Source organism: Protopterus annectens, chromosome 13.part0, assembly GCF_019279795.1.
Source record: "Protopterus annectens isolate FY-2018-M chromosome 13.part0, PAN1.0, whole genome shotgun sequence".
Taxonomy (NCBI): domain Eukaryota; kingdom Metazoa; phylum Chordata; order Ceratodontiformes; family Protopteridae; genus Protopterus; species Protopterus annectens.
Window position 1 is genome coordinate 796,329,967 of NC_056747.1, and position 27,723 is coordinate 796,357,689.

General features: G+C 40.5%; 1 protein-coding gene across 1 annotated transcript in view; it reads right to left on the reverse strand.

The window, feature by feature from the left end:
- The window catches only part of LOC122787678, a 970,705-nt gene that overhangs the window by 602,714 nt on the left and 340,268 nt on the right, over positions 1 to 27,723 (reverse strand). Inside the window, exon 8 of the mRNA XM_044054524.1 lies at positions 10,014 to 10,088. Within this exon, the coding sequence (XP_043910459.1) occupies positions 10,014 to 10,088 (75 nt within the window). The remainder of the gene's footprint in view (positions 1 to 10,013; positions 10,089 to 27,723) is intronic.

Below are 27,723 nucleotides of genomic sequence, written 5' to 3' on the forward strand. Positions count from 1 at the left end.
TCTGTCTCACATTTTCTACACCAGATTGTCTTCTGCTTTTCTACACATGTGCCTGAACCACCGTAGCCTGTTTTCTTTTATCGTTTCTGCAATTGGAGCTACTTCTCTTATGTCCTCATTTCATTGTCTGTCCCACAGTGTGCATCCTACCACTGCAGGATTGCTCAAATCAGCTTTTTTGGGACCTTGTTATATGTTTTTTCCAAGTCTAGTAATACCCAATTAGACTCTTTCCACATCTCTAGCTTCTTCTCAACTATCTGTCTCACTACAAACATTGGGTCAGTTGTGCTGCATCCTGATCTGAATCTGAATTGGTCAATTTCCATCTTACTTTCTACTACTCTATATATCTGTTTATCAAGTTACCCTCTCCATAATTTTCATGCAATGTGATAGGAATTTGATACCTCTGTACCTCCCCTACAGTTGTGGATGTCCCCTTTGTTTTTGCATACTGGCACATGTATGCATATTCTCCAGTCATCTGGGATACACCTTTCTTTCCATACTGTTATGAGTACCCTCAGGGGCCATTTCTCCACTAACTCACCCACCATCTTTATCATATCTGCTGTGATCTCATCTGGGCTTGCTGAGTTCCCTGACTTCATTTTCCTTAGTGCTATTCTTACTTCTTATATGGTGGGCTCCTTTTCTTCTCTCATTGTAGGCTATGTCTGGGGCAGTACAGCTTCTGTGGGGTTTTCTTTATTCAGATGTTGCTGGAAGTACTCCTTCCATGATCTGCCTTTGATGTCTTGTAGACTGGTGAGCAGGTTGTTGCTGGCATTCCTTATGAAAGGTGTCTGACTATCTTCTTTATCTTTCTGCCTTTGCCTTGCAACCTGATACAGTTTATTTGGGCCACCTACTGAGTCACTTTCCAGAAGTGCCTCTGATGCCCTGTTCTTTGCTATTGCAACTCTTTTCTTAGCCTCACAATTTCTAGCATGTTAGCCAAGCAGTATGCCTTCCTAGCCTGGTCTGTCTTTTCTAGCTCACATGTTTTCCTGCACTCCTTCTTTCTTTTGATGACTTCCTGGATGTCTGCATTCCACCACCAGCTTTACTTATGTATCTTATTTCCATACCTGGCTTGGCCATCTGTTCTGTAGCCCTCACACAAGCTGTTTTGAGGCACTACCATTCTTTTTTCACAGCCAGTGGTTTATGCTGTGGGCTGACTGTTTCACTGGGGATGACTTTGCAATCACCGATTATAACCTAGTGCCCTTTCCTTATTAGGAGGAAGTCTACCTGAGTTGCATGTTGGCAACTCTTGTATGTGATGTTGGGAATGTCTTTCATTCTGAGTCATGTGTTGGCTACTATCAAGCCATTTGCCAGGCAGAGGTCTAGAATGGCCTCTCCTTTATTCCTGTTTCTCCACCCATGTGGACTCAGGCAATCCTCATATCCTGTTCTGTCTGTCTCAGTATGTGCATTTGGGCCACCCATTATCAACACCATTGCCTTTTGTCCTGCTTTATCTAGTAGGTCCTGCAATTGCTGTCTGAATGTACTCTTCTCTTCACTATCACAACCACAGGCTGAGATTATGAACACTGTCCTTTCACTAGACTGGAGTCTGATTGCCATCAGTCTGTCACAAATTATGATGACATCGCTCATTGCCTTTTGAAGCCTCTCTCTCACCACAATTCCTGCATCATTTCTAGCCTGTCTTCCTCTTGAGTAGTAGACTCTGGATCCCAAGCCAAATGGGCTTGCTGCACTGCCCTTCCATCTTCTCTCTTGGATACATAGGATGTCCAGCCTCCTCCATACCATCATGCCATCCAATTTTGGTTTTATATCCTGCTTTCACTCAACAGAGCTATCCCAGGCCAGGTAACCCAGACTGGGAAACTGGAAACTGGCCGGCCAGCAGCTTATTGACCCAGGGTTGCTGGGCTTTATGGTGGACACACATTGGCCAATAGGGGTACATATACCTGTTAGCTCCCACAATTAGCATGGGTCCCTGGCATCTTCAACCAGTAAATGCCCACTTGGTGACATTAGTCAACATTACCAAATCACTTAGAGCCATATTTCACACCAAGTGGCTAGTCCATCTGTGATCCATGTGCACCACAGTAGATGCCCAAAGCAGTTGGTCTATACAACTCTTCCCCTCTAGGGCACCATGCAGTGTCTGTGCTGTTACCCACATCTCTGGTTTGAGATGGAAACACTCAGCATGTTTTTTGAAGGTGGGAGGAACCCACAGCGACACAGGGAGAATGTGCAAACTTCAAATAGGCATTGGCTGGATGTCAGGATTGAACCTTGTACCTTGTGAAGGCCTTAACCTTTATGCCAAGTGGTCCCTTCTAAATTATAAATACACTATAATATAGACAACATATTACAAAAAAAACAAACTGTTTTATGACAAATGTAAAAATTGGTAAAAAATATAAAGTACTGTAGTGTATATTATGTTATTGTTAAAAAATAAGTCAATTTTCTAAGTGCAATAATGTCCTTCAGGGTGGGTGGTACAGGGAAATACCAGACATTGGGAAATCCGTTACTTTCTTGCAACACCCACCCTGTTGAAAATTATTGCTTGTTTGCTTATATCCTCATAACTACAGCATCATTTTGTGAATTGTGCTATATGAAATGGAAGTTCAGACTAAACAACAGCTTAGGACCACCTAGTTCACCTAGTATGTACATTTCCCTAACTGTTTAATAAACTGCATATCCTGTTTATCCCTCTTACCCTTTGAATGGAACAGAAAGTCTCCCCCCCATTTTTCTTCCCTTCCTCCATGTATCTTTTCATTTGAATTACTTAAATATTCTGAATTTTAAGCCCTGTAGGATATGGTGATAAAAAGGAAATCCTCTAATCCCTCTCATTAAAATGTGATTATTCAATAGTGGTTCTCAGAAGACTCACTCCCCAACAAACTAAATGAAATATGTCAGTTTTCTGTGTCACCTGCTTAGTATAATCAACTATGAGATTACTCTTTAGTTTATTAATTTCCTTTCTCCAAAGTACAGTGGTCTCAGAAATTATTTTATAACTATTGGGGAACTTTGGTAAATGCAGTAGATATCCAATTTTACATACCAGAGCTATAACCAAATTGCAGCATTGTTTGATTATTATACTTGCTTGGATAACAAAACAATTTTTGAATTAAGTAAATAATTATACCTTCAGATAAGACATTAAACCTTGGTCCCGTCTGCTTGAGTTGGTGTTAGCTCAGATGGATGTAAAGTATCCCATGGCACCTATCAAAAAGAGTAGGGTAACTTCCCCTGATGCCCTGGCCAAACTTCCGCTAGTATTATTAATACTGCCTTGGGTTTTACCTGAGATGAGATGTTTGGGGGAATAATATGGTCAACAAAGGATAAATAAATAAAAATAAACAAACACCTTTCTGGACTTGGCAAACAGTCACAGTTGACTGAAGGGGTGTTTAGCTATGGCTGCTGTCCAGGGCATAGAAAACATAATATCACTTGATGATTCAAACTGCTTCCTAATGTGAGCCATTCATTTAGTCAAAATTTTGTCCATAAAATGGAAAACTACTTTGCAATACACAAAACTTTTAGTTATGTACTTACCATAACTTTAGATGTTTGGGATCCATCTCGCCTACATTCAGTACTGATGGGCTCGGAGCCGATCCCTCGGCTCCGACTCGGCACGCTATGCTATAGAGCGAAGCCTCTTATTGGCTGAGCTATATCTTATCCCAGGATGCACCACCACTAATCCCCCAGATCTTGTTTGTCCGCATTCATGCACACATACACAACTTGTTTATATAACATTGCCAGATGTTTCAAGATGAAACAACAGGATTCGGACCTTCTGATATCCTCCGATCTCCAAGGAAGGGGGATGGAGGGTGGGTTATTGGGAATGTAGGCGAGATGGATCCCAAACATCTAAAGTTATGGTAAGTACATAACTAAAAGATGTTATGTGATCCTATCTTGCCTACATTCAGTACTGATGGGACAGCGTCCCTAGCACCTAAATCCTAGGTGGCTCACTGGAAAACACTCCTGAGCACTGTGGAACCAAATGAAGCTCGTCCTCTAGATGCCACATCCAATTTGTAGTGAGAAATGAAAGTGTGCGGGGAGGACCACGTAGCCGCAGCACAAATGTCACTAATGGCAAGCTTAGAATGGAATGCTATTGAAGTAGCCATAGCTCTTGTAGAGTGAGCTTTGACAGAGGTCGTAAGCTCTTTGTTAGAAGAAGAATAACCTTGAGTAATACAGTCCCTGATCCATTTGGCAATAGTGACCTTTGTGACGGCTTTGCCCAATCTATTGTCCGAAAAGGATACAAACAATTGATCTGTTTTCCTTGTTTGTTTGGTCCTATCTAAATAAAAACACAATTGCCTGTGGACATCTAATGTGTGGAATATGTATTCCGCTTTGTTAGAATACTTCAGAAAGAAGACTGGAAGTTCTAATGACTGTTGTAGGCAGAAACTGGAACAAACTTTAGGGACAAAGGATGGATTTGGCCTGAGAGATACTCTATCTTTGTGAAAAACTAAGCACGGAGGTTTTACAGATAAAGCTTGAAGCTCTGAAACCCTTCTGGCAGAAGTAATCGCCACCAGAAAGGCAGTTTTCCACGATAGAAATTTTAAATCACATGTTGCTGCCGGTTCGAAGGGGGAGGAAGTTAAGGCACGTAACACCACATCGAGATCCCATGGAGGAGCAGGATGAGAAATCGGAGGTCGTAAAAGCGCAGCACCTTTCAAGAAGGTCTTACACAATCTGTTGCTCATTAAAGGTGGGTTTATAGATTCGTGAAAATTGGAAATAGCTGCCAATTGAACCTTGATGGTTGAGACTGAAGAGCCTTGATTGAAAAGGGAAGTTAGAAATTTCAGTACTTCTGATATGGGAATAGTGATGGGATCCAGACCCCGGAGTTGAGCCCAAATAGCAAATCTCTTCCATTTGCTAGAATACAATTTCTTTGTAGCAGACTTGTGGGCCGAGGATAAAATGTGTACAACTTCCGGATCCAAGGTATGATTCCTGACTATAGTCGGAAGAGGAGGAGCCAAGCCGTCAATTTTAAGGTGTGTAGGGACTGGTGGAATAGTCCCGACTGATGAACCAATAGGTCTGGGATCTGATCCAGGAACCATGGACCTTCCAGTGCATATTTCCGAAGATAGGGGAACCATACCTGATGAGGCCAGTAAGGAGCAACTAAGATCATTTTGCTCCCCAAGAGAGATGCCTTTTGGATCACTCTGGGAAGGAGAGGAACTGGAGGAAAAGCATATAGCAAGCCGGTGGGCCACGGATGGGCTAGTGCGTCCATAGGGCTCTCCCCCAGAGCCGGGGTGAGGGAGAAGAACTTTTTGCACTTTGCATTCAGCGGAGTCGCGAAGAGGTCGCAACAAGGAACTCCCCATTTGCTGAAAATCTGATTTGCAACTGTAATGTTCAGAGACCACTCGTGTGGAGAGAGGATAGTCCTGCTCAGTCTGTCGGCTATCACATTGGACTTGCCCGGGATATGAGTCGCCACTAGAAAACGTTTGGTCGACACTGCCCATTCCCAAACTCTCATGGCTTCTCTGCAAAAGGGGTAGGATCTGGTCCCTCCCTGCTTGTTCAGGTACCAGACAACTGACATGTTGTCGGAGTGAACGGCAATTACGCCCTGAGGGAGGTAATCGTGAAGGGCTTGTAGGGACAGAAGCACCGCCCTCATTTCTAAGATGTTCATATGAAGTAGGGTCTCCTCCAAATGCCATTTGCCTTGGACTGACCTGCCCAGGGAATGCCCCCCCCACCCCATCTGGGAGGCGTCCGTAGTCAAAGTGGCCACAGGAGGAGGTGAAACAAAGGGTCGTCCCTGATCCAGATTGGAGGGCACCAGCCACCAGCGAAGGTCCCGTATGTAGGTTTCCGTGATCCATATGAGGTGACTGAGAGGGAGATCCTGAAAGGACCACTGAGTTGAAAGAAGCCACTGGAGAATTCTCATGTGCAACCTTGCTAGGGGAACTAGAAGAACCGTGGCGGACATAGAACCCAATAGCTGCAGGACCATTCTGGCTGGGGCTTTGGATCTGGGAAGTAAGGCTCGAACTTGAGCCTGTATGGTTTGTATCCTTTCTGTAGGTAGATAGACCCGCATTCTGTTTGAGTCTATCTCTACTCCGATGAATCTTATGCGTTGAGATGGCAGCAACACAGACTTTGGCCAATTGAAGGTGATTCCAAGGGAAGTGCCCAGTGATATCATGGCTTGTAGGCTCCGCAATAGTAGATGCTTGGAGGTGGCAGTTAGGAGCCAGTCGTCTAGATACGGAAACACCTGGAATCCTAGACTTCTCAGGTCAGCAGTCATGACCGCCAAACATTTGGTGAACACCCTGGGGGCTGTGGTGAGACCAAAGGGCAGCGCGCGGAACTGAAAATGACTGTCTCCTAGGCTGAAGTGCAGATGTCTCCTGGACGCCTGATGTACCATGATATAGTAATAAGCGTCCTTGAGATCTATGGAGCGCATCCAAACACCTTTCTCCAGCAGTGGGAGAATGGATTGTAGGGTGACCATTCGGAACTTGGACTTTTTGACTGAACGGTTTAGAAAGCTGAGATCCAAAACGGGCCTCAAGTCCCCGGTCTTTTTTGGCACCAAAAAGAATCTTGAGTAAGTCCCTAATCCGATCTGGTCTGCGGGGACCGGTTGGATGACTCCTTTTTGCAGCAGCTTTGAAACTTCTGAGGCTGCAGTTTCCCGTTGACTGGGTGGCGGGTCCGGGATTTTTTTGGACTGAGGTGGGGAGTGAGAGAATGGGATGGCGTAACCTCCGGCGATAATTTGAAGCACCCATCGGTCCTGAGTGATACCTTCCCAGGCTTTTAGGTGCCTCGAAAAATGACCCCCGACTGGCTAAGGAGCTGCACAGTCGGGCAATCCCTCAGGGACTGTGAAAGGCTGAAGAGCCACGAAAGGACACGTGGTCTCCAGTGTTGCGGGGGCCTCTGCCACCTCTGGGACGGCATCTTCCAGTAGAATTTCCCCCTCCTCTGCCTCTAGAAGGGGGATCGTCCTGCTGTGAGGGGTAAGACTTCTGAGATCTACGGAACCACATTTTCCCTCCTCTTTTAGCCTTGGGGTAAGGCCGAAAGGGAGTGGTAAATCGTGCCTCTACGGCAGTCAAAGTCTTACCTTCTTGCTTTCAGCGGGTCAATGTGTCCTTTACCTTGGGTCCAAACAAAGAGGACCCATCAAAGGGGGCATCGGCAAAGGAAGACTTAAAGGCCTCCGCAAAATGACACAGGCGGAGCCAGGCTTGCCTCCGTAGAGCAATGCCTGTACCCGCCGCTCTACTCGCCCCTTCGGCCGCATAAGAAATGAGCCTCATGGACAAGTTTGATATGGACGACAGCGTAGCCAGCTGAGAGCCAACCGTCTGGGCCAGCAACTCAGGCAGGTTACCCAAGAGGGTATCTGAAAGTTCTTTAATCAGATCCCTCTGAAATCTGGTAAAGTGCGTGAGATAGTTCAGGAACCTTAAAGTAAAGGCCGCTGAACTTAGGGTTCACTTACCGTACCGATCCGTGCTCCTAGTCTCCTTATTAGGAGGATGGACGGACGTCGAAGCCTCTGCTACATCTTGCTGGGTAGCAGATGCCACCACCAAGGCATCTACAGCCACACCTTTCGTCAAAAACTCCTTTTCTGGGGGTGCTGACAGGAACTTATTTGGACGAGCAGGCACCGGTTCCACAGAGTCTGGGTATTCCCACGCCCTTCGACAGATCAAATCTAGGAGCTTGTCGAAGGGCGGAGACACCCAGGAAGCGGAGGGCTGAGCCCCGAAGGCCTTAAGGAACACCGACTCATCAGCAGAAGGGGGTTTGGATTGCCAGCTGCCTCATTGTTTAAGGGCTTCCAGGATGTCTGCAAAGGAGACATCATCTGAGGACGACTTGGGGGACCCCTCTGCATCATCAAGATCAGTGTCTGATGTGAGAGACTCATCGGGGGAGTCAACGTGCTTCCTCTTGCACGATCTTTTCCTGGGGGGTTCCTCCAAAGAAGCTTCAGAGGGACCTCCAGGAGGGGGGGAACCCCAGTGGGGGTAACCTCAGGCCCCGGGGCTCCGCTGTCTAAGGACAGGGGGACTGCCAAAGACCCAGTCTCAGTATGCAGGGAAGGAGCTGGGGAGACCGTGGAGGTAGCCAAAGAAGATTTGGCTAACGCACTCCTCATGGCCCTGAAGGCGGGACCACCAGAATCCTGGGAAGGTCCCACCTCCATGGCCACAACGGTAGACGGTACCCCCGCAGCCAATGCACCGAGAGGAAGGCTTGGGACCAAAAACATCAGTCCCGAAGCGTCCCCCCCGGGGCCGACAGAGGAAGTCCGTGTACCGAACTCCGACTCGAGAGCCGGAGTTGGAGTAAGGGTCGGGCCCGACCCGAAAACCTCCATCGGCTCCACCAGCACCGGCTCCAACGGTGCCGAGGCTGTTGGAGGAGGAACCATAATAACAGGGTGGACCATCGGCTCCAAAGCCGAATGGGCTGGAGCCGAAACTAACTTTTGAAACACCGGAGACTGGAAGAGTCTTAGGAGCACCCTGTCGATGTCCGAATCAGACATCTTGGAGGATCTAGATGACACCGATGGGGTCCGAACCGACTTCTCCATCGGCTCCATAGGACTAGGGGACCGGCTCTGAATGGATTCGACTACTATCAGTTCCGAGGGAGATCTCAAAACAATTTCCCTCGGTGCCGATGAGGACTTCGGCGCCGAAGGGGAAGAGTCTGAGCCGGCAACCCTCATTGGCTCCAAAATCAGTGGAGCCGATGAAGGTGACCCGCCTCTCGATGCCCCAGTCCTCGGCTCCAAAACCAGAGGGGTCGAGACTGGAGGCATCGAGGCAGACCGTTCCGCCCTCGGCTCCGAAGTCCGTGGAGCCGATGGAGAAGCCTGCCTAGGTTTTTGGCAGTCGGTTCTGACAGACTGGTCGGAGCCGACGCTTTTTTCTTCTTGGTAGGAGAGGAAGAGGAAGATAAGGCCTCCTCGAAGGAGGGTTTAATCAGCCCTTTTAATATTAATTTATTCTTCCTCTCTTGGAGGACTCTAGAAGAAAAGGCGTGACACACGCTACATGACTCCTGTAGGTGCTTGGCGCCTAAACAATAAACGCACGAGGAGTGGTCGTCAGTTATCGACATTTTGTAACCACACCTCACGCAGTTTTTAAACCCAGAGGGTCTATGTTCCTTAGACATGCTGACTGACAGTTCACTAAAAAAAACAAGTTAAAGTAGCTGTTTAGTGAAAAATTTTACCACAAGGAAAACTGAAAACCAAGATTTTTTTTTTTTTTTTTTTTTTTTACACAAGACAATACACAATGTCAAAATAAAACACAATATCAGGACAAAAATCACTGAAAAGGAGGGTCAAGACCCTCTAACTTAAGCAGGTACTTGACCTCCTATAAAAAATAAAAGACGCTAGATAAGAATAGGGGAAGGCCCCTCTAACTTAAACGGGAAACCTTCCCTTAACCAAAAACACAATTTTTCTCAACAAAATTTATCAAAAACCACTTGTACAACAACAATAGCTGTTAAAACAGCTTTTGGGGTAAAAATAGCAAAATTCCTGACAGGAAACTTTGAAGAAAACAGTACTTAGCTCAGCCAAGTTTGAGATCACGTCCTAGCTTGTAAGCGGCAAACTAGATCTGGGGGATTAGTGGTGGTGCATCCTGGGATAAGATATAGCTCAGCCAATAAGAGGCTTCGCTCTATAGCATAGCGTGCCGAGTCAGAGCCGAGGGATCGGCTCCAAGCCCATCAGTACTGAATGTAGGCGAGATAGGATCACATAACATCAATATTTGAAATATGAGCGGTATCAATGCAGTAGACTGGTACAGTTCTATATCGTTAGGGTTACAATCAAATTCCAACATAATGAAGTCAGATTGCTGGTTTAACCTTACCTACAAAAAGAGTTTGGACAGCTGGCACTAAAATGGTCTTTATCCCCCTCAGTAAGGCGTCTTGGGGCTGCTCACCTGTAGAATGGAAAACATTTATTTAACCTTAGAGCGAATAATCATCAGTCTATATAATATGACATTGTTAAGGAATGGTAGCACTTTATTTATAAATTTATTTACAACATTATCAAGGTAAATATTTTGAGATATAGATTATATCTATGTGTTTTCAAGAGGCTAATTATAAGGCAATGCAAATCAAAACAATAAAAATACACAAAGAACTGAATTCATAAATGTCCAGTGAGGCACAGTAGAGGGCATAAGAATAGGAAGAATTAACAACAATGGTAAGCACACTAAATACGAAACAAACTACTTGCATCTATAGTGGGAAGACCTAGGATGTGGGGGAAGTGCAACGCAATGTTCCAAAAGCATCGGGCATAATGAGGTAATGCATGCCATAATGCCTAGAAACAATATACGTATGAGTATATGCTGACACATCTTTGTGCAGCACTGTCATGTGAAAACTTGTTTTTAAAATATCCAGAAATGCAAAGAAATTATTAGTTAAACCAAAACTGAGATGAAATAATCCAGTACCTGATAGCTATAGTATCAGATTAAAATGTGGCTAGACCAGTGTAACAGAATGCAGCAGTAGTTAAGAAAGCAAAAATGTACAGCTCTCAAGATACCAGGCAGAAAGAAGTCTAAATTTTAACTGGGGATTGGGGGTGGGCACAACTCCCACTGAAAATGATTACTTTGCTATATAACCAGTATTAGGGAAATGGATATCCCATAAAATGTGCCATTCCTAAACACATGCATACTTAAATCATCTGTTAGCCTATCATCCTTAACAATATTTTGTAAGTGCGTGACACACCAGTGGTTAAATACTGTATGTATTGGCTATTTTGAGTGTGTGCATTATATACTACCATCTGCACTGGACATTTATATCCATGTATAGCATTGTACTGTGCTCTCTCCTGCCACACCTCCACTGTTGTTGTCTACATGCTTGTCATGTGGCAGGAGTGGGATGCTTTTATGTGGATGACACCTTTGGTATATTCTCAAATGATCATTGCAGACAGTTTGGATAGACTCTTTTATAGCACAGCTTGTGGCTGTAGTGGTGTAACTGGTATATTGCCTAATTCAAGTATAACCATAGTCTTTACCTATAGCCCAGCTTGCTGTGTGTGACACCCGTGCCCTGGCCCAGCAATCAAGGAGCCTCAATCCTCACCACCAACACCAGAGAGGGCATCTCATATATGAGAAAAGGATAACAAATACACACAGTAAAGTGCAATTTCCCTTAAGAGCACACAGAGATCACAGTCAGTCCAGGGCTGGTTGCTCCCTTGGTCCCCAGTAAGACTCCCCACTGGCACAGCTATAGGGTCCAGACCTCGGCCTAGCTGGGCAAGCTAAAATCTCCAGCACCCTCTCTGTCCAACCAGTGCTTTGTGTCCCTGCCCAAGTAGCTGACACTTTTACACTTTGAGATAAAAGTTTCTACAACCACAAAGGCACTTCTCAGGAAGGCTGGCGCAGGTTCTCCAGCTGTGCCCCTTTTACCCAGACTATACGTTAGTAATCACTTGCCACCACCCAGCTAATATTATCATCTACCCAAAGGCCCTTAAAAGGGTGTCCAATTATTACTGTGCAATATTATTATCCAATTGGTAGATGTGACTAAACAGTCAAGGCTTATTAGAATGACTTGGTACACTAATCACGACAAATATGCAATGTACCCTAGAGCTTAAATTATCTCTACACAAACCAGCCACAGTTAAAAGTTTTTACAATAATTAATAATAAATAATTAAAACCACAAGACAATACTTTCTACTACAAAGTCAGTGCTAGTCAAGAGTTCAGAGATCACGCAGAAATACTTAAAACAATTCATTAGTAGTACAGTTCTGACATCACAGAAAAACATGGTCTAATCTTTCTAGTTTTAGCTATCTCTAAAAGAAAACACAAGTCTAAGATAACTTACATAAGACAACAGGCAGAGTGCTATAAGTTGGATGATCAAGACAAAATGCTTAATAATCTCTGGTTCTCACTGTTTAAATTGAAACTGCAGTTCTGCTAAACATTACATCATTCTTCACCCTTCCTGGAGTTCCCATGCTACACATTAACTACATTTACATTTTTAACATCTCCCTTTTGTTATCCTGCAGCTGGTCAGGAGCAGAGCAATAACAATACATTTGCATGTTTAAATCTAGCAATTTAACTCTTGGTTAAAACAACAGAAATAATTTCTTCATCTAGACCCCTCGGCAGCTCTGTCGACATCAAAGGGTCACCACATGCTTTACTTTGGTCAGTAGAGTGCACTGTTGTCATATTTATTTCCATTTCCACATCTAACAGTATTTCTTTACATTTAAGACAACAAGCCTGTAGTTTTACATTGATATTTACAAATGATAGAATTATCTATAAAATTCTATCTGGCTAGGCTGGCAGCCTTCACCCTTCTCTACCAGTCTTCACACTGTGCATTTTTGTTTAACACTCCTACTTGCTATACTATATTTCATCTGTTCATATACTACATTGTTGCATAGCTGTGCTAGTGATAACTTTTGTGTTGCAGTGTTGCTTACTACTTTATGACATGCATTTATGCATGTATTTATATACATACATATGTATGTATGTATTTATTAATTTGCATCTGTTTACTAGGATAGCTTGATTGGGCAAAAATTCCATTTTCAGCAGAGGTCTGGAATTTACAGAAAAAATAAAAAACTTCACTATACAGAAAAAATAAATAAAACTGTTTACATAGAATTAGCATCATCTAGCTTTCAGGGATTAAGCACTTTAAATTTACAACACTTTAGCAATAGATTATACACCTGAAAAGAGGAACAAAAGGGAGTGCCAATAGTGTAGTAAGTATATATCATATCAGTTTACAGCAATATTTAACAGATAGGTTAATTATTACTGCCTTAATTATGCTTATAAAACCAGCTAAGGAGAGGAACTGCTTGAGTTCATATATAAAAGCAATTTGAGCAGAGATTTCCCTTAAGGACAGGGGGAGAATGAATAAATGAATAAGCCTGTACACAAGTTTTCAAAAATAACACACTTTGTGAGTGGACCCAGCAGCAACAGTGTGTGTGTGGCAGATAAGCAACTGACCACAGCTGCAGAGCTGGAGGAAAAGACTAAGCACTGAGTGCACATATCAGACGCTGTACTTTATGACAAACATGGAAGACAAGCAGCTACTAAAAAATCATTTTCATCCCCAAATTAGCTTGCAAAATATGTCCTTCTACAACAGGCAGCAAAGAACAAAAAAGGTAGCAGGCAAGATATTTAACACATATGACTATCGTGTATGTGACCAGGAAATCAAAGAAAAATCATGCTATGATGTAGATATAAGTAGGGGTAAAGAAAACTGAAAGTGCACAGCTATGGCAGAATACTGGAACAGTTCAACTTACTGGCATGTGTAAAGCAAGGCTGATATCTGAGATGGTCTAATGTATAATCAACAAAGGATAGCATTACATGCACATGAAAAATCCAGTGTATTCACCCTATGCAGAGACATGGAAACCATACGTACTAGAAGGATCAACTGATGGCAGTATACATGGATGATAAGGAGACAGCTGCAGTTGCCAAAAACAAATATGACTATAAAGTGGGAAATCAATGGGTTGTCTGATGGAGGATACAAAATGTAATACAAACAGGAGTACAAGCAGTACAAGTAGACATGTGACATGAAATAGTGGCACACTAACTGTCAAGCATCGAGCACCACCCAAAGTGACATAGCATCATGTGAGCACAGTCCCAGTTGCAAAATTCTCAGCCATATATTCAGTTTTTGCATTAGTACCAAATCATCACACAAAACTTTAGGTAAGGTACTTAATTTATGTCACCAATCCAAACACTCTGAAATGTAACTTGGTAGAGGTTTCTATTCTGAAAAAGATAATTTCTTGAGACACATCTAGGCCTTCTCTAACAACAAAATCAGGGTACAACACATTATTGTCCTTAAAGTATCCCTTTATGACTAATTCATGCACTTATGATGGTATTGGCTCCATCCTTGTTTCTGATAGCAAAAAACATCTACCTTGAATAACTGCACAACAGTCAACAGTGAGCATCTGCTAAGGCTGCGATTGTTTGCTTCTTAGACTCTTGATGTGTGTGTCATGGCGATCTGCTGGCATTACATTGATATCTTATATGCATCCATTCAGTTTCATGCAGGGGTCCCCAGGGAAAAAGAATCAGCATTGTAATTTGCTTGCAGTTAACATATCTGCATCATTCTTGGGTTAAGAGTAGTTAATAGTGACTTTTGCTAAGCAAGTAGCACAAACAATTTCCTTATTAGCAATGACTAAATCTAGCTAAGGACTTTTCTGCCTACCTGTACATTTTCACATTTAAGTTTAATTAAGTACCTTGAAGTAAAGGCTGTGGCTATCTTGGTACCATCCTGGAGTTTATGTAATAAAATAGTACCAACTTCATAAGAAGAAAAATCACACGCCAATTTAAAAGACAAAAGTGACTCCAAGTAAATAAACACATTCCCAAATGTAGTCAATTCATCTGAAGCTTTGAGGGCATGTTCACAACCTTTTATAATTTCCCATTCATATCCACCCACCCATCCATCTATACTTCCTGATGTAACATTTACTGAAGATTTAGTATTGCTTTGGGGTTCCGTACAATGTTTTTGTACTAATTCTCCAGTTGCAAGGTCCACTACAACACATTCTGAAATGTTGACATCTGTAGCACAGCCTCTATTCTCTCTTTTGACTTATACTCTCCATTTTTGATGCTTATATGCCCAATACATGCAATTATATCTTTGCAAACTTCACATTTGTTTCCATTTACTTTAAGCCCACAGTCTTTTTAGTATGTTTAGGATGTTCCATAAATCTTTTAGGCATTTTTCATTTCCCACCATAACTATGATAATATATAGGTGACAGTATACATTTGGAACACCTTGACATACTTCGTTCATTGATTGGTGTCACACAGCAAGTAGAGAAGTGTTTCTGAAACTCTGTTTATTACAGTGCAATGATCCTTTTTGCATATTACTTGCCAAAAACTTCTTAGAAATCGCTTCTGTTTCTATTTGTACATATCTGCATCACACTCATTTTTGAGCATAACTTCTGTCTGTTAGAAGTGTGAAAAAAAAATCTTGATGATTGCAGGCAATACTGTACATGATTTAATAGTGGACCAATAGGATTCTACTATGACTTAGACTACATAGTTCAAGACACAGCTGCCCAGAAAAAATGGTTGTAAGTCACAGCTCAAGTATGAGTCATCATAACAAATATAGTCAGAGACATGCACCAATCAATCAAATTCACCACTGTACAAAGCACAACAAAAGTGTTTTCTTTGATGGGCTAATGGACAGAACCCCTGAAACTCTGACAACCTGTTACTTTATCATTCACCCTCCAACACTGCTGTACCTTGTGGAAAGAATGATCAGCATCAGACAGCAAAAAGCTGTATTGTTGTCTATGTGGGAGGCTGCAATCCCAAAGAACTTAAACAATATGCGTCACAGCACAAGCAGATCACTCATCTGTGGACTGGGCAGCAACAAAGGAGCAGATATTGCAAGTCCTTTCATTCATTCTGTCTTGTAGTGCTGTTTTTCCACCTTCATATGCATACAGGTTTAAGTATTGTATTGTATCATAGCATGCTACTGTCACACATAATTTGTCCATTGGAATAATACTTTCACCTGAATACATCTTTAGTAAGATTTTAAAATTATATAATAGTATGTGCAGGAAACAGCAAGCAGCATTTTTTTTCCTCATAGCAAAAGATTTTCCAGTTTGGTCCTCAGTTGGGGTGCCTTTGGTATACAGTTTGCATGTCCTCCCTGTGTTTATATGGGTTTTATGGTAGGTGGACTGTTGACACTGAATTGCCCATTGGTGTGTGTGTGTGTGTGTGTGTGTGTGTGTGTGTGTGTGTGTGTGTGTGTGTGTGTGTGTGTGTGTGTGTGTGTGATACAACAGAAATGCTTTTTAATCTGTTTGAGTCTATTCTAATTTGAGTCAATATATATTTGCTAGTAAAGGTAGAATGTTTGCTTTGGTGGGAGAGGAATGTTGTACTTACATCCCTGATAATGAACCTGAGATCAGGAGTCTCCTCAAACTAATTGTGGACATTGCTTAAAAAGCAGAAATAGAAAAAGAAACATGCTTCTCATGTCTGAGTGGCCCTTGCAGTGGCTGAGAAGGAAAATATTGCTTATATTGGTTACAGCTGGCATTCTAGGTTGTGTGAGCCAAGTAGCTATCATCATCAAGTGTGGAATGGAATGCTTAAAGCATCAAGCAGTGCAAGTCCTGGGAGTGGACCAAATGAATTAGTTCCAAGATATAGTGTGATTTATGAAGTATACTGTGCCAATGAAGTCTGAACTGCATTACTGATAAAGATACTTTACACCTCATGTTTGTTCAGGGGGAATAGTTACAGTATTGGAAGCTCAAGAGATTTGTATATCAACTTACAAAATCTCCTTGAGCAGATGTGGGAAATCCTTGAGGCATAAATGTCATTGTGGTGTAGCTCACACATGTCAAGAATTAATAAAGGAATAAAAACAGCAGTAAAATACACACTTCTTCATTACTTAACTAAAAGTGTGTCAGTCAAGATAAATTACATATTTCTAGTGCTTGTATAATATTTACTGTCTCTATCAAAAGCACAACTACCAATACAAATGTACATTTAATTGACTGAACTTAATTTCACTAAAAAGGCTGATTTAAGCTATGGCGAAGAAAGGTAGCCTCCAGGAATATACACTGACAGTTTTTTTCCCTGTGTTCTTCTCTTGCTGCTTAAGGGCCTGAAGCAGTAGAAGAGAGAGGAAGAAAAAAAATTGTATTCACTTACTGCAGACCCACTTAAACAAGTATGAAAAAATAGCAAAGAATAAATATAAGCAGCAAACACCTTCCTTTTATCTGATCACATTAAACTCCTGACATAATAACTTGCATCGGCCTGTGTATTATATTAGTACTCATTCTCCACATATATGTTGCAAACCCATATAACATGCAACACTATATTTTTGAATTATAGGATTATAAGATCATATGAAGTTACTAGGCTATTGGCCCTGAGGCCCATACAAGCCTAGCCAATAATTTAGCCCATGTTTTGACAAGTCAGCACCAGATACCCCTGTCCAGCAGGGACACAGGTGGAATCCCATGGATGTATTTTCTGTTCCCCATCCAGCTATCTATGTTGTTCTTAAAAAGGGTTAATGAGGTACTCTGCTTGACGTGGAGAGGAATTCTATTCCACAGAAGGGGCAGTCTCTGAGACACAAATCTGTCCCACCAACAAGTCCTATTGATGTCACAGACCAGGTTGAGGTCACCCATGTGGGTTACTCAAGTGGAGCTTGACTTGTGGATATGCAGCAGACTCATCAAGGCGGGATCTGAGATTGCTTTGTATGCCATACAGAGTATGCCAGCATAGATATCTGGAATTTTGTAAATAATTATATGTCATTTGTGAATATTAACATGATGTATACAAGATGATTGTGTTACAAATGTATTAGAACTGTATGTCATGCGTTTATCAAACTGCTTGAAGGTATTTGTAAAGTGCAGTTTGAAATGTAACCACAGTGTACCCTATTGGAAAAGAACATAAATGTACATGCACTATTATAACTGTTTAAATGTACATGTTTTAACAGTGGAAACTGAGATACAGGAGGTTAACCTTAGTCTAGTAAATTTCAGAAAAATAGCTGAAATTAAATTACTTTATGGCTAAACAATAAAACATATCTTTCAGTTTCCATGCAGCAAGAGACACAGTTTCTAAAACCAGGGAGTTTTCTTTATTGTCTTGGAAGCTTTTTATTGTTTTATGACTTCCAGCATTTGCCAAAGATCTGAGAAAAAGCCCTTGTCTATGTATTTTTACAGGCAGTTGCTAAATGTTACCAGCTGCCATAAATGGTTGTTTTGGGCCTGGGGACTAGAAGTCAGATGAGAAGAAATAATGTTATTCTGCAAGCTAGCCAGCAGTAATATTTGAGATCTTAATTTGAGAACTCTCTGAGAGAGAGAAATCATTCTGTATTATGTCTTTGACCTGACAACAGCAACAACTAGAGGAGATCCATTCACTACATATGTCTTGCTTTGTAAGTAAGTTTCTAGGGAATAGCAACTCTCTTGGATATAGTCAGGAATATAACAAAGCTTAGTTTAGATATTTTTCTTCATTTATTTGAGACTGTCCTGCAATGTTGTTTGAACTATTTCCTGTGATTTTGAACTCTGATGCCACTGTAAATATATATTTAGTATTGTCTTGTTCTTTTAATATTTATTATTAAATATATTTAAACCTTTCATTGTGGCTGATCTGCCTAGAGATATTTAAGTTCTGAAAGTGCTTGCATATTTATTTGGTGACACTGTGAGCTACTCCTAATAACCTTGCTCTTGGTCAAACTACCATTTGTAGTAATAGTAACATTACACAGTAAGATTAGACACTCTTTGTTAAAGGGCCTTAAAGTAGCTGATAAGGAGCTGGTTGGTGGCATTGATAAGTACCTTATAGTCTGGGCAAAAGGGGACATAGTTAGTAAACCTGTGCAAGCCTCTCCCAGGTGTGTGTCTGTGTGTCTGTGTGTGTGTGTGTGTGTGTGTGTGTGTGTGTGTGTGTGTGTGTGTGTGTGTGTGTGTGTGTGTGTGTGTGTGTGTGTGTAAATCAAACCTCAAAGAGTGTGTGTGTCAGCTACTTGGGCAGGGACATGAAGCACTGCTTGGACAGAGAGGGTGCTGTAGGTCTTGGTTTGACCAATCACCTGAGATCTCAACTGTATAGCTGTGCCAGTGGGGCATCTTATTAGGGATCTGGAGAAAGAGGGAGAAACCAGCCCCAGACTAACTGTGGTCTCTGTGTGCTCTTAAGGGAAATTGCACTTGATGCAGAGAGCTGCATCTGGTAAGACTGTGTGTATGTACCTGTCATCCTTCCAAAGTACATCCCCTCACTGTTGCCATTGATGAGGGGATTGAGGCTCTTTGATTACTGGTCCACTGGAGGGGCATCACACAAAAGTCATCTCTGAGTAGTCTGTATGAGACTGAGTAGATGGACAGGGCTTTTTGCCTATCTGTGTAGTGTAGATTTTTGAGACCCTGGATTCTCCTTGTGAGGAGCCTCTGTGGTCTCTCCAGCTGCTGCATGTGCTTTGTAAGGTACATGCCAAAAGTGGCATTGTGCTCAATAATGGGTCTTATAAGGGAAGAATACACAGATGCTATGACCTCCTTGTCCCTGGATGAGATACCCTTCCTAATAAAGCGGGTCCATGTAGAAAACTTTCTGTACAACGGAGGCAAATAAGTGGTAAAAATTCAGTTTGCTATCAGCCTGGCTGCCCAAGTCCCTCACGACTGATTGCATGCTTACAACCTTGTTATTAATGTGATAATTTGTGGGGATGTCTCTCTCCCCATAGGGGATGATGATGCATTTTTTGGCATTCAGTTTGAGGCCATGTTTCTGGCACCAGTCACTTGTTTGGGTGAGACTCTCTTAGAGGATGTCCACATAACTGGGGGAACTGATGACAGTGCCCAGCTTGCAGTCATCTGCAAACCTGGTCAGTCATAGTGCACTGATTTTGGCCTGCACCTCAGAAAAGTATATCCCAAACAACAGAGGCCCCAAGACCGATTCCTGGAGTATACCACTCATTACGGGTCTACTGCTTGAGGTGGCTTCCCTTATTTTGACTAGGTAGGTTCCATCAGTGAGACAGTTTGCTTCCCATCTGGTAACATACAGATTGATCACGAAGATACACTAAGTCACTGTTCATCCAAAAGTAGCCAAAAACACGGTAGTCACAAACAAACAATTTTAATGAAGCTTTCGGGTCTACACCCTTCATCAGCACATAAAATCACCTTACATAAGTTGCATTTAAATAGAGGAAGCACTGAAAAACACATGATCAAGCCAGCCAATCAGATACAAACCAAAATTAATTATGCAAATAATTTAAAATGCATCACACCCAAAACTCTTAAAGAAGTTTTACTTATATTAATAAAAAACAATTTTATATAGATTAAATATAGTTACATATAGATAAATCATTCATATCAAATAAGAACTTTTTAAAAAACTTTTTTAAAACTTTTTAAAAGGTAGCAGCTCAAAGTTAGCATCATAAATTCTCCCTCTGACGCTTAATCAAAACTGGTTTGAGACTTACTGCTCCATTCAAGCCAGGCCATTTATCAGCCTGTAAACGTACTATCCACTCATATTCCTTCAATAACAAAAGATTTTCCAAGTCACCACCCCTAATACCCATTCGTACAGTGCATATGCATCTGAATTTAAAAGCATGAGTTTGAAATTCATGTAAATGTCTGAATAAACCATTTGTCTCAATCTTCCGTCTTATTTCGGACCTATGCTCTATTATTCTATCTTTAAGCTTCCTGGATGTTTTCCCTACATAAAATGCGTTACATGAAACACAGGTAGCTAAATAAACTAACTTAGTAGTACTACAATCTGCTTTGCAAGTAAACTTAAAACATTCACCTGTTGTAGGATGTCGGAAGCTATTATTACTATCATTAATATCAGAGCAACAGACACAATTATAGCACTTGAAAGTGCCCACTTTAGTACATAAAGGAGCAGATTCAAAGCAGACAAGGGAGGGGCAACAGTCTTTATGGACAAATCATGGTATATGAGTAAGTTTAAAGAGTTCTTGTCTGACACTAATACTTTTAAAGTAATAACATTTGCAGATGTGAAAAATCATATTTCTCAGGTGAATTTATTCTTATATGATATGCAATTGAATCAGGACATTACAATTGAATTATTCACTTATTTAACAGTAACATGTCCTAAAATTCCACAGATTTATGGTATCCCCAAGGTGCATAAATCCATGAGTGACCCACCACTAAGGCCTATCGTATCTGGTAAAGGATGGGTGACTGAGCCCATCTCTAGGTATTTACAAAAGTGTTAGGAAAGTATTTACTGAAATGTGAAACAGTTTTAAAGGATACGGTGCACTTTTTAGAGAAACTTAGTGTGTGGTTTAATGGTGAAACTAGTTCTGATTATTTTTTAGTTACACTGGATATTGTGTCACTTTTTACGGTGATTCCAATAGAATATGGGATTGAGGCAATTAGAAGTTTTTTAGCAATGCAATCCTCTCAACAAACACGTGAAATAGAGAATATTTGCCTCTTATTAGATTTGGTGTTGACAAAGAATGATTTTATTTTTGATAGTGTTCCCTACAAGCAGTTAACTGGGGTGGCCATGGGGACGTCCGTGGCCAATACCTTTGCTAATTTAGTTTTATATGTATGGGAAAAACAATACATCTTAAATGAAAATAATGAATTTGCTCTTTACTTTGATTGTTACTGCAGATTTGTTGATGACTGTTTTTTTGTTTGGAAAGGGACTCTGACTCAGTTAGAAAAATTTCTGTCCTATCTCAACACTACGACAAGTTTCCTTAAATTTAAGATGGATTTTTCTTTAGATACAATGGATTTTTAGATATAAGGGTATATAGGAAACTTGGAAGGTTGGAAACAAAGGTGCATAGGAAGGATGTGCATGCAGCAAGATATTTAAATACTGCTAGCATGCATCCAGTACATATATATAGAGGCATTATAAAATCTCAGTTAATAAGAGTCAGTAGACTAACAACTGAGGAGGGTGTGTTTTGGAGGAAACTGAGAAGATGAGGAAAGAGTTTATTGAGAATGGTTATTACCTTAGAGATGTAAATATGAGTTATGAAGAGGTTTTGCAAGGCAGAAGAGGTCCTTATAAACCAGTTTTTAGTTCTGTTTCTTTGACTCACTCAGGGTATATATTAGGGAATGAAGCTGATAAGGTAGTAAGCAAGCCTGTCATCAGGTTTACTACCACCTATAATGCCAATACAAATGATGTTTGTAAAATAATTCAAAAGAATTGGGTAATTTTAATGTCTTAACCAGATTTAAAGGACATTTTAGGTCCAGTACCAAGGTTTGCCTTTAGGAATGGTCAGACGTTTAAGCAAATATTATGTTATAAGGATTTTCAAACTGAATCTGCTCCTTTATGTACTAAAGTGGGCACTTTCAAGTGCTATAATTGTGTCTGTTGCTCTGATATTAATGATAGTAATAATAGCTTCCGACATCCTACAACAGGTGAATGTTTTAAGTTTACTTGCAAAGCAGATTGTAGTACTACTAAGTTAGTTTATTTAGCTACCTGTGTTTCATGTAACGCATTTTATGTAGGGAAAACATCCAGGAAGCTTAAAGATAGAATAATAGAGCATAGGTCGAAATAAGACGGAAGATTGAGACAAATGGTTTATTCAGACATTTACATGAATTTCAAACTCATGCTTTTAAATTCAGATGCATATGCACTGTCTGAATGGGTATTAGGGTGGTGACTTGGAAAATCTTTTGTTATTGAAGGAATATGAGTGGATAGTACGTTTACAGGCTGATAAATGGCCTGGCTTGAATGGAGCAGTAAGTCTCAAACCAGTTTTGATTAAGCGTCAGAGGGAGAATTTATGATGCTAACTTTGAGCTGCTACCTTTTAAAAAGTTTTAAAAAAGTTTTTTAAAAAAAGTTCTTATTTGATATGAATGATTTATCTATATGTAACTATATTTAATCTATATAAAATTGTTTTTCATTAATATAAGTAAAACTTCTTTAAGAGTTTTGGGTGTGATGCATTTTAAATTATTTGCATAATTAATTTTGGTTTGTATCTGGTTGGCTGGCTTGATCATGTGTTTTTCAGTGCTTCCTCTATTTAAATGCAACTTATGTAAGGTGATTTTATGTGCTGATGAAGGGTGTAGACCCGAAAGCTTCATTAAAATTGTTTGTTTGTGACTACCGTTTTTTTGGCTACCTTTGGATGAACATACAGATTGATGCCTAGTTGAGAGACTTTATCTATAGAAGGGAATAGCATTGAAGGCTTTGGCCAGGTCAAGGTAGGCGGCGTGCACCATCTTCCCCTCATCCATGGCTTTGGTGACTGTCTCAAAGTCAACCAAATTTAAGAGCCATGACCTACCCTTGACAAAACTAAACTGTGTGGGATTGAGTGTTTGAAGGTTGCCAATGTCCTTCCTAATGTGGTCCATGATAATCCATTCCATGGCCTTGCAGATCAGGCTAGTTAGGCTGATGGGTCAATAATTTCCTGAATAGATGGACACTCCACCTATGTGCAAAGGAAAGACAGTGGCTGTCCTCCACTTGGCTGGGATGAAGCAAACTCAGGCTTTGGTTGAATAGGGTGTCTAATGGTGCTTAAAGTTCCTGCCTGAGTTCATGCAGGATGCAGCCTGGGATGTTATCGGGTCCCATGAAGACTGTATTTTTTTGCCTTTGAGAGGGCAGTGATGAATAACTCCCTAGAGATAAGGGGAGGGGGCAGGTGCTGGGGATGTCCTGATTTACTGATGGAGGGACAGAGGGGTGAAGTTTTCACTGAACCTGTCTGCCAGCAGGTTGGCTATATCTATGGCATTTATGTATGTGGTGTCCTTGACCACCAGTCCTAAGCAGATTTGAGTGCTTCCTTTGAGATTGTGGACATATGTGAAGAAGGCCTTATAATTGTCCTTAGTAGATGTGGCCAGTTTGGACGTGAAGTTTGGTTTGAAGCATTTCACAAGTGGTCTTATTGGCTTGTTCAGGCTAAGGAGAGACTGCTTCCAGTTAGGCACCTTCTCATTAAATTCTTAATTACTGTGCAGCACAACTAGATAGACATCAAATATAGTATTAACCCAATTTCTTATTACCATGTAACACAATAAAATGGACTGATATCAACTAAAAGCTAAATAAATAAGATAAGTAAAATGCTTTCAGCAGTGTTTCTGTAGCTGAGGTTCTATGACCTGTTTACAAAGAAAATATTTATTTAACATTTGTTTACTGGGAAAGTCCAACTGGGACAGATCTCATTTTCAGTGGAAAGCCAGGAAGAAATGCGATAGCTGCATGTCTTTGGAATGCTTGAGGAAACTGGAGCACCCGGAGGAAACTCATGTGAATGCAGGAAGGACATGCAGACTCCGCACAGAGGGTACCCCAGCTGAGAATTGAAATATTTAAAATGTGAGACCATAACGTAATTATTCATAAAATGCTCAGAATATATCCAGTGACATTCAGATTATAAATGAGTTAATAGGACAAAATGGCTAAATAATTTTAAAATGTGCTAGATATTTCACTATCAGCAGTTGATTTCTCAGATATTCTGTTTCAGAGTAAAGAGTAGATTTGAAATGAATATGAAAATAAAGGTAATATTTATGTATTTGCAACACATCTCATATTGACAACAAATTGAACAAGACATTCAATGTACTGTAATTACCATTTTTGCAAAACAGTGCCTGAAATCACTTTTTAAATTATCTATTTAATACTGGAAGTATGCTGCAATGAAAACTAGTGATAATTACTAAAAATTTTACCATTAAATACAAAAGGCAGCTAAGTTAAAATAATTACTGCCACATGCAAGTAAGTAGCTTCTCTTCATTTATAATAAAGCTGCCTACGCATGTGTGTAACTTATATACATTCATATTAGTGAACAGAGTAATTCATTTCAGTAAAGTATAGTTCATGTATATGAGTGGTATATGGACAGATATAATTCATTGTATAAGATAGTCAGAAGGTGCAAATGATATATTTTGTACATAATAAGAACATTGTTAATGTATTTGATTTATAAATATTTTGCAAAATTATAGTTTAATTCATGGTAGACTATTAAGCAAATACTCCCAGACTTCCAAAAAAATGGTGGGTTGGAACAGTGTACTGGACATTCTAGGAAAAGATTTAAAAAGATAACCCTATTAGTTAAAGAACAAAAAATACCTAAATAGACCCTGTAAGATAAGCCTAGTGTAAGTCTTCTGATTTGTCATATTTAAATTAGAGAGACAAGACTGTGTCTCTTGAAATTGTATATAAACTTGAAAACTGTTTCTGAATCCTAGGGGCAGACCAGTGGAAGGTTTAGGGAAATCACTACAACAGTTTTGCAGCTCCTTCCTGCACCACACATGTGAGGGATTTCATAACTATACTTCCCTAACTTTATCTACACTACATAGCCACATAACATCAAGGAAACGAGAAAACACCTGCCATTTCAAAGAATAGCCAAAACAATGCTGAAGTGTTCCAGAAGCTGTCAAGTTGGGGGAATCTGTCTTAAATCTATGTTAACGTGGGATCTAAATTTGATTTTATTTTTTGCATTAAAAAAGAACCACATCTTCCTTATGCTAAAAATTAATTTTAATTAATTTATTATTTGTTAACCAGGTAACTGGGCTGGCTCATGGATCCTTATCTGGCATGACCTGGGCCACTAAGGTAAGGGTAAATACTTTATATATAAATGTGGCCAATTTAGTGTAGCAAATAAACCCGCATGTTTTTGGGAGGTGGGGGGAAACCAGAGTACCTGGTTAAAACTCTACACAAATAATGATCCAAAATATCAATTGAATCCTGGTCCCTGGAGGTATGAGGAAGAGTTCTTAAAACCGAGCAACTGTGCTAACATACTTAACAACATGTCTAGCCATTGACTTATTTCTGATGTCACATGTACTGTCTTAAATGTGCGTCCTTCCTTTTACACATACATTGCTCTATGTAATCTGTTTACAAGCACAATAGGGCACATAAATGACCTGGGACATATGCCAGGTAAGAAGAGTCCTTCTTTCATATTTAAATTCACTGATGTAATGAATCACTTAAACATCTCTATAGTTATACACTGAGCATCTAGGGTAGTCTCCTGATTCAGAAACCTGACTATCATATGGAAAATAAAGTGTCTGAATACATCAATATCCCTAAGGGTAGGAAAATTCCTGTATATGGTTTTTGCCAAATTAATCAATGTCCAAGATAAGGTTGGCATGGTGGCACAGTGGATAGCATTGTCGCCTCACAACAAGAGGTTTCCTGATTTGATTTTCAGCTGGGCTACATTCTGTGTGGAGTCTGTATGTCCTCCCTCTCTTTGCAAGGGTTTCCTCTGAGTGCTGCAGTTTCCTCCCACATTCCAAAGACATGCAATAGGTGGATTGAACACTCTAAATTGACCATAAGTGTGAGTGTGCATGCAAGTGTGTGGTGTGAAAAAACTACTGCGGCAAGGCTAGCCACATGAAGGCATAATCCTTGGGGTCTAGATGATTGTCATTGCTAAAGTGCCCCCTACCCCATGTGCAAAACTGTGAAAAAGGTGTATGGATGGATGGATTCAATTTCCAAAATAAAACTTCATCACACACCCATCACAAGGCAGAGGGGTGGAAGCAGCACTGAAAAAGAATGAGTGAAATGTTGCATTCCATACCACCTCTAGCTTTTTCACAGCAGGAAGGGAATATTTTGAATATGGCCAAAGAGATTTTAGATAAAAATAAACAAAAAAATTGAACAAACAAACTTACATGGTAGATTCAGACTTCTGGGGCTGGGAGTTGAGTCCACTAAATTTATTCAAACCATACATCTAAGCATACATGATTAAGGGGATCATTCCTGATTCTGAGTATTAAAAAGTGCATGTTCCTCAAAGTTCCACATTGAAAAGGTCTGTCACACATTCAGTGTTAAGTATTTTTTTAACTGAAATCCATTGTAAATAGTACTGAATCATATTAATTCATGAAAGAACTCTTTATAAGTACAAAGTAACACATTTTAACTATCCTGTGACTTTTCTAGTTGAAGTTGTTAATAATCTCTTAGAAGGTCCACATTTTGCCCATTTGTTCCACATTATGGGAGGCAGTTTTCCTCATTTTGGAGATGTAAGTTTGAGAGCTATGCCTATTTAGTTGAGTTCTTGCAGTATCAGATAACATCTTCTGCAGTTGTATTGATTTAAATCTAGTAAAGCATCTGATGTAGAGAACAAGAGGAGGTTTGACTTAGCACAATTCCTCAGGAAGCTTCCCATCTCATGAATAGATGACTAGAACATTATTGTACAAGTAAACACCTACACCACTTACCTACCTTGCTGGGCATCAATGAATATCAGCTCTGATCACTCCTGCAGCATTCTGGCAGATTACAAATTACTGGTTAACGCTGTAAATTACTGCTATGTTATGATGAAATATGGTGAAAAGAGAAGTGGGTATAGAGAGAGTGAGCAGTGTACCACATACAGACATTTTTAACAAAAACTGTTTGAATTCCAAGTAAAGATAATCTTTGTGTTTGTACTTGTGGATGTGAAATCCTTTTGTCTGTGTCCTTTGTGTTCTTTCTTTGTTACTCAAAAAGACCACATATAGGATATGCAGACTGGAATGTGGATTCAGAGCATAAGCCAATGACACAGCACTTAATATGGGATGCCTGGATTATTTATAAATAAGAATAGCTTCTATGAAATATATATTAAACTGAAAATAATGACACATATTGACTGTTTTCCTAC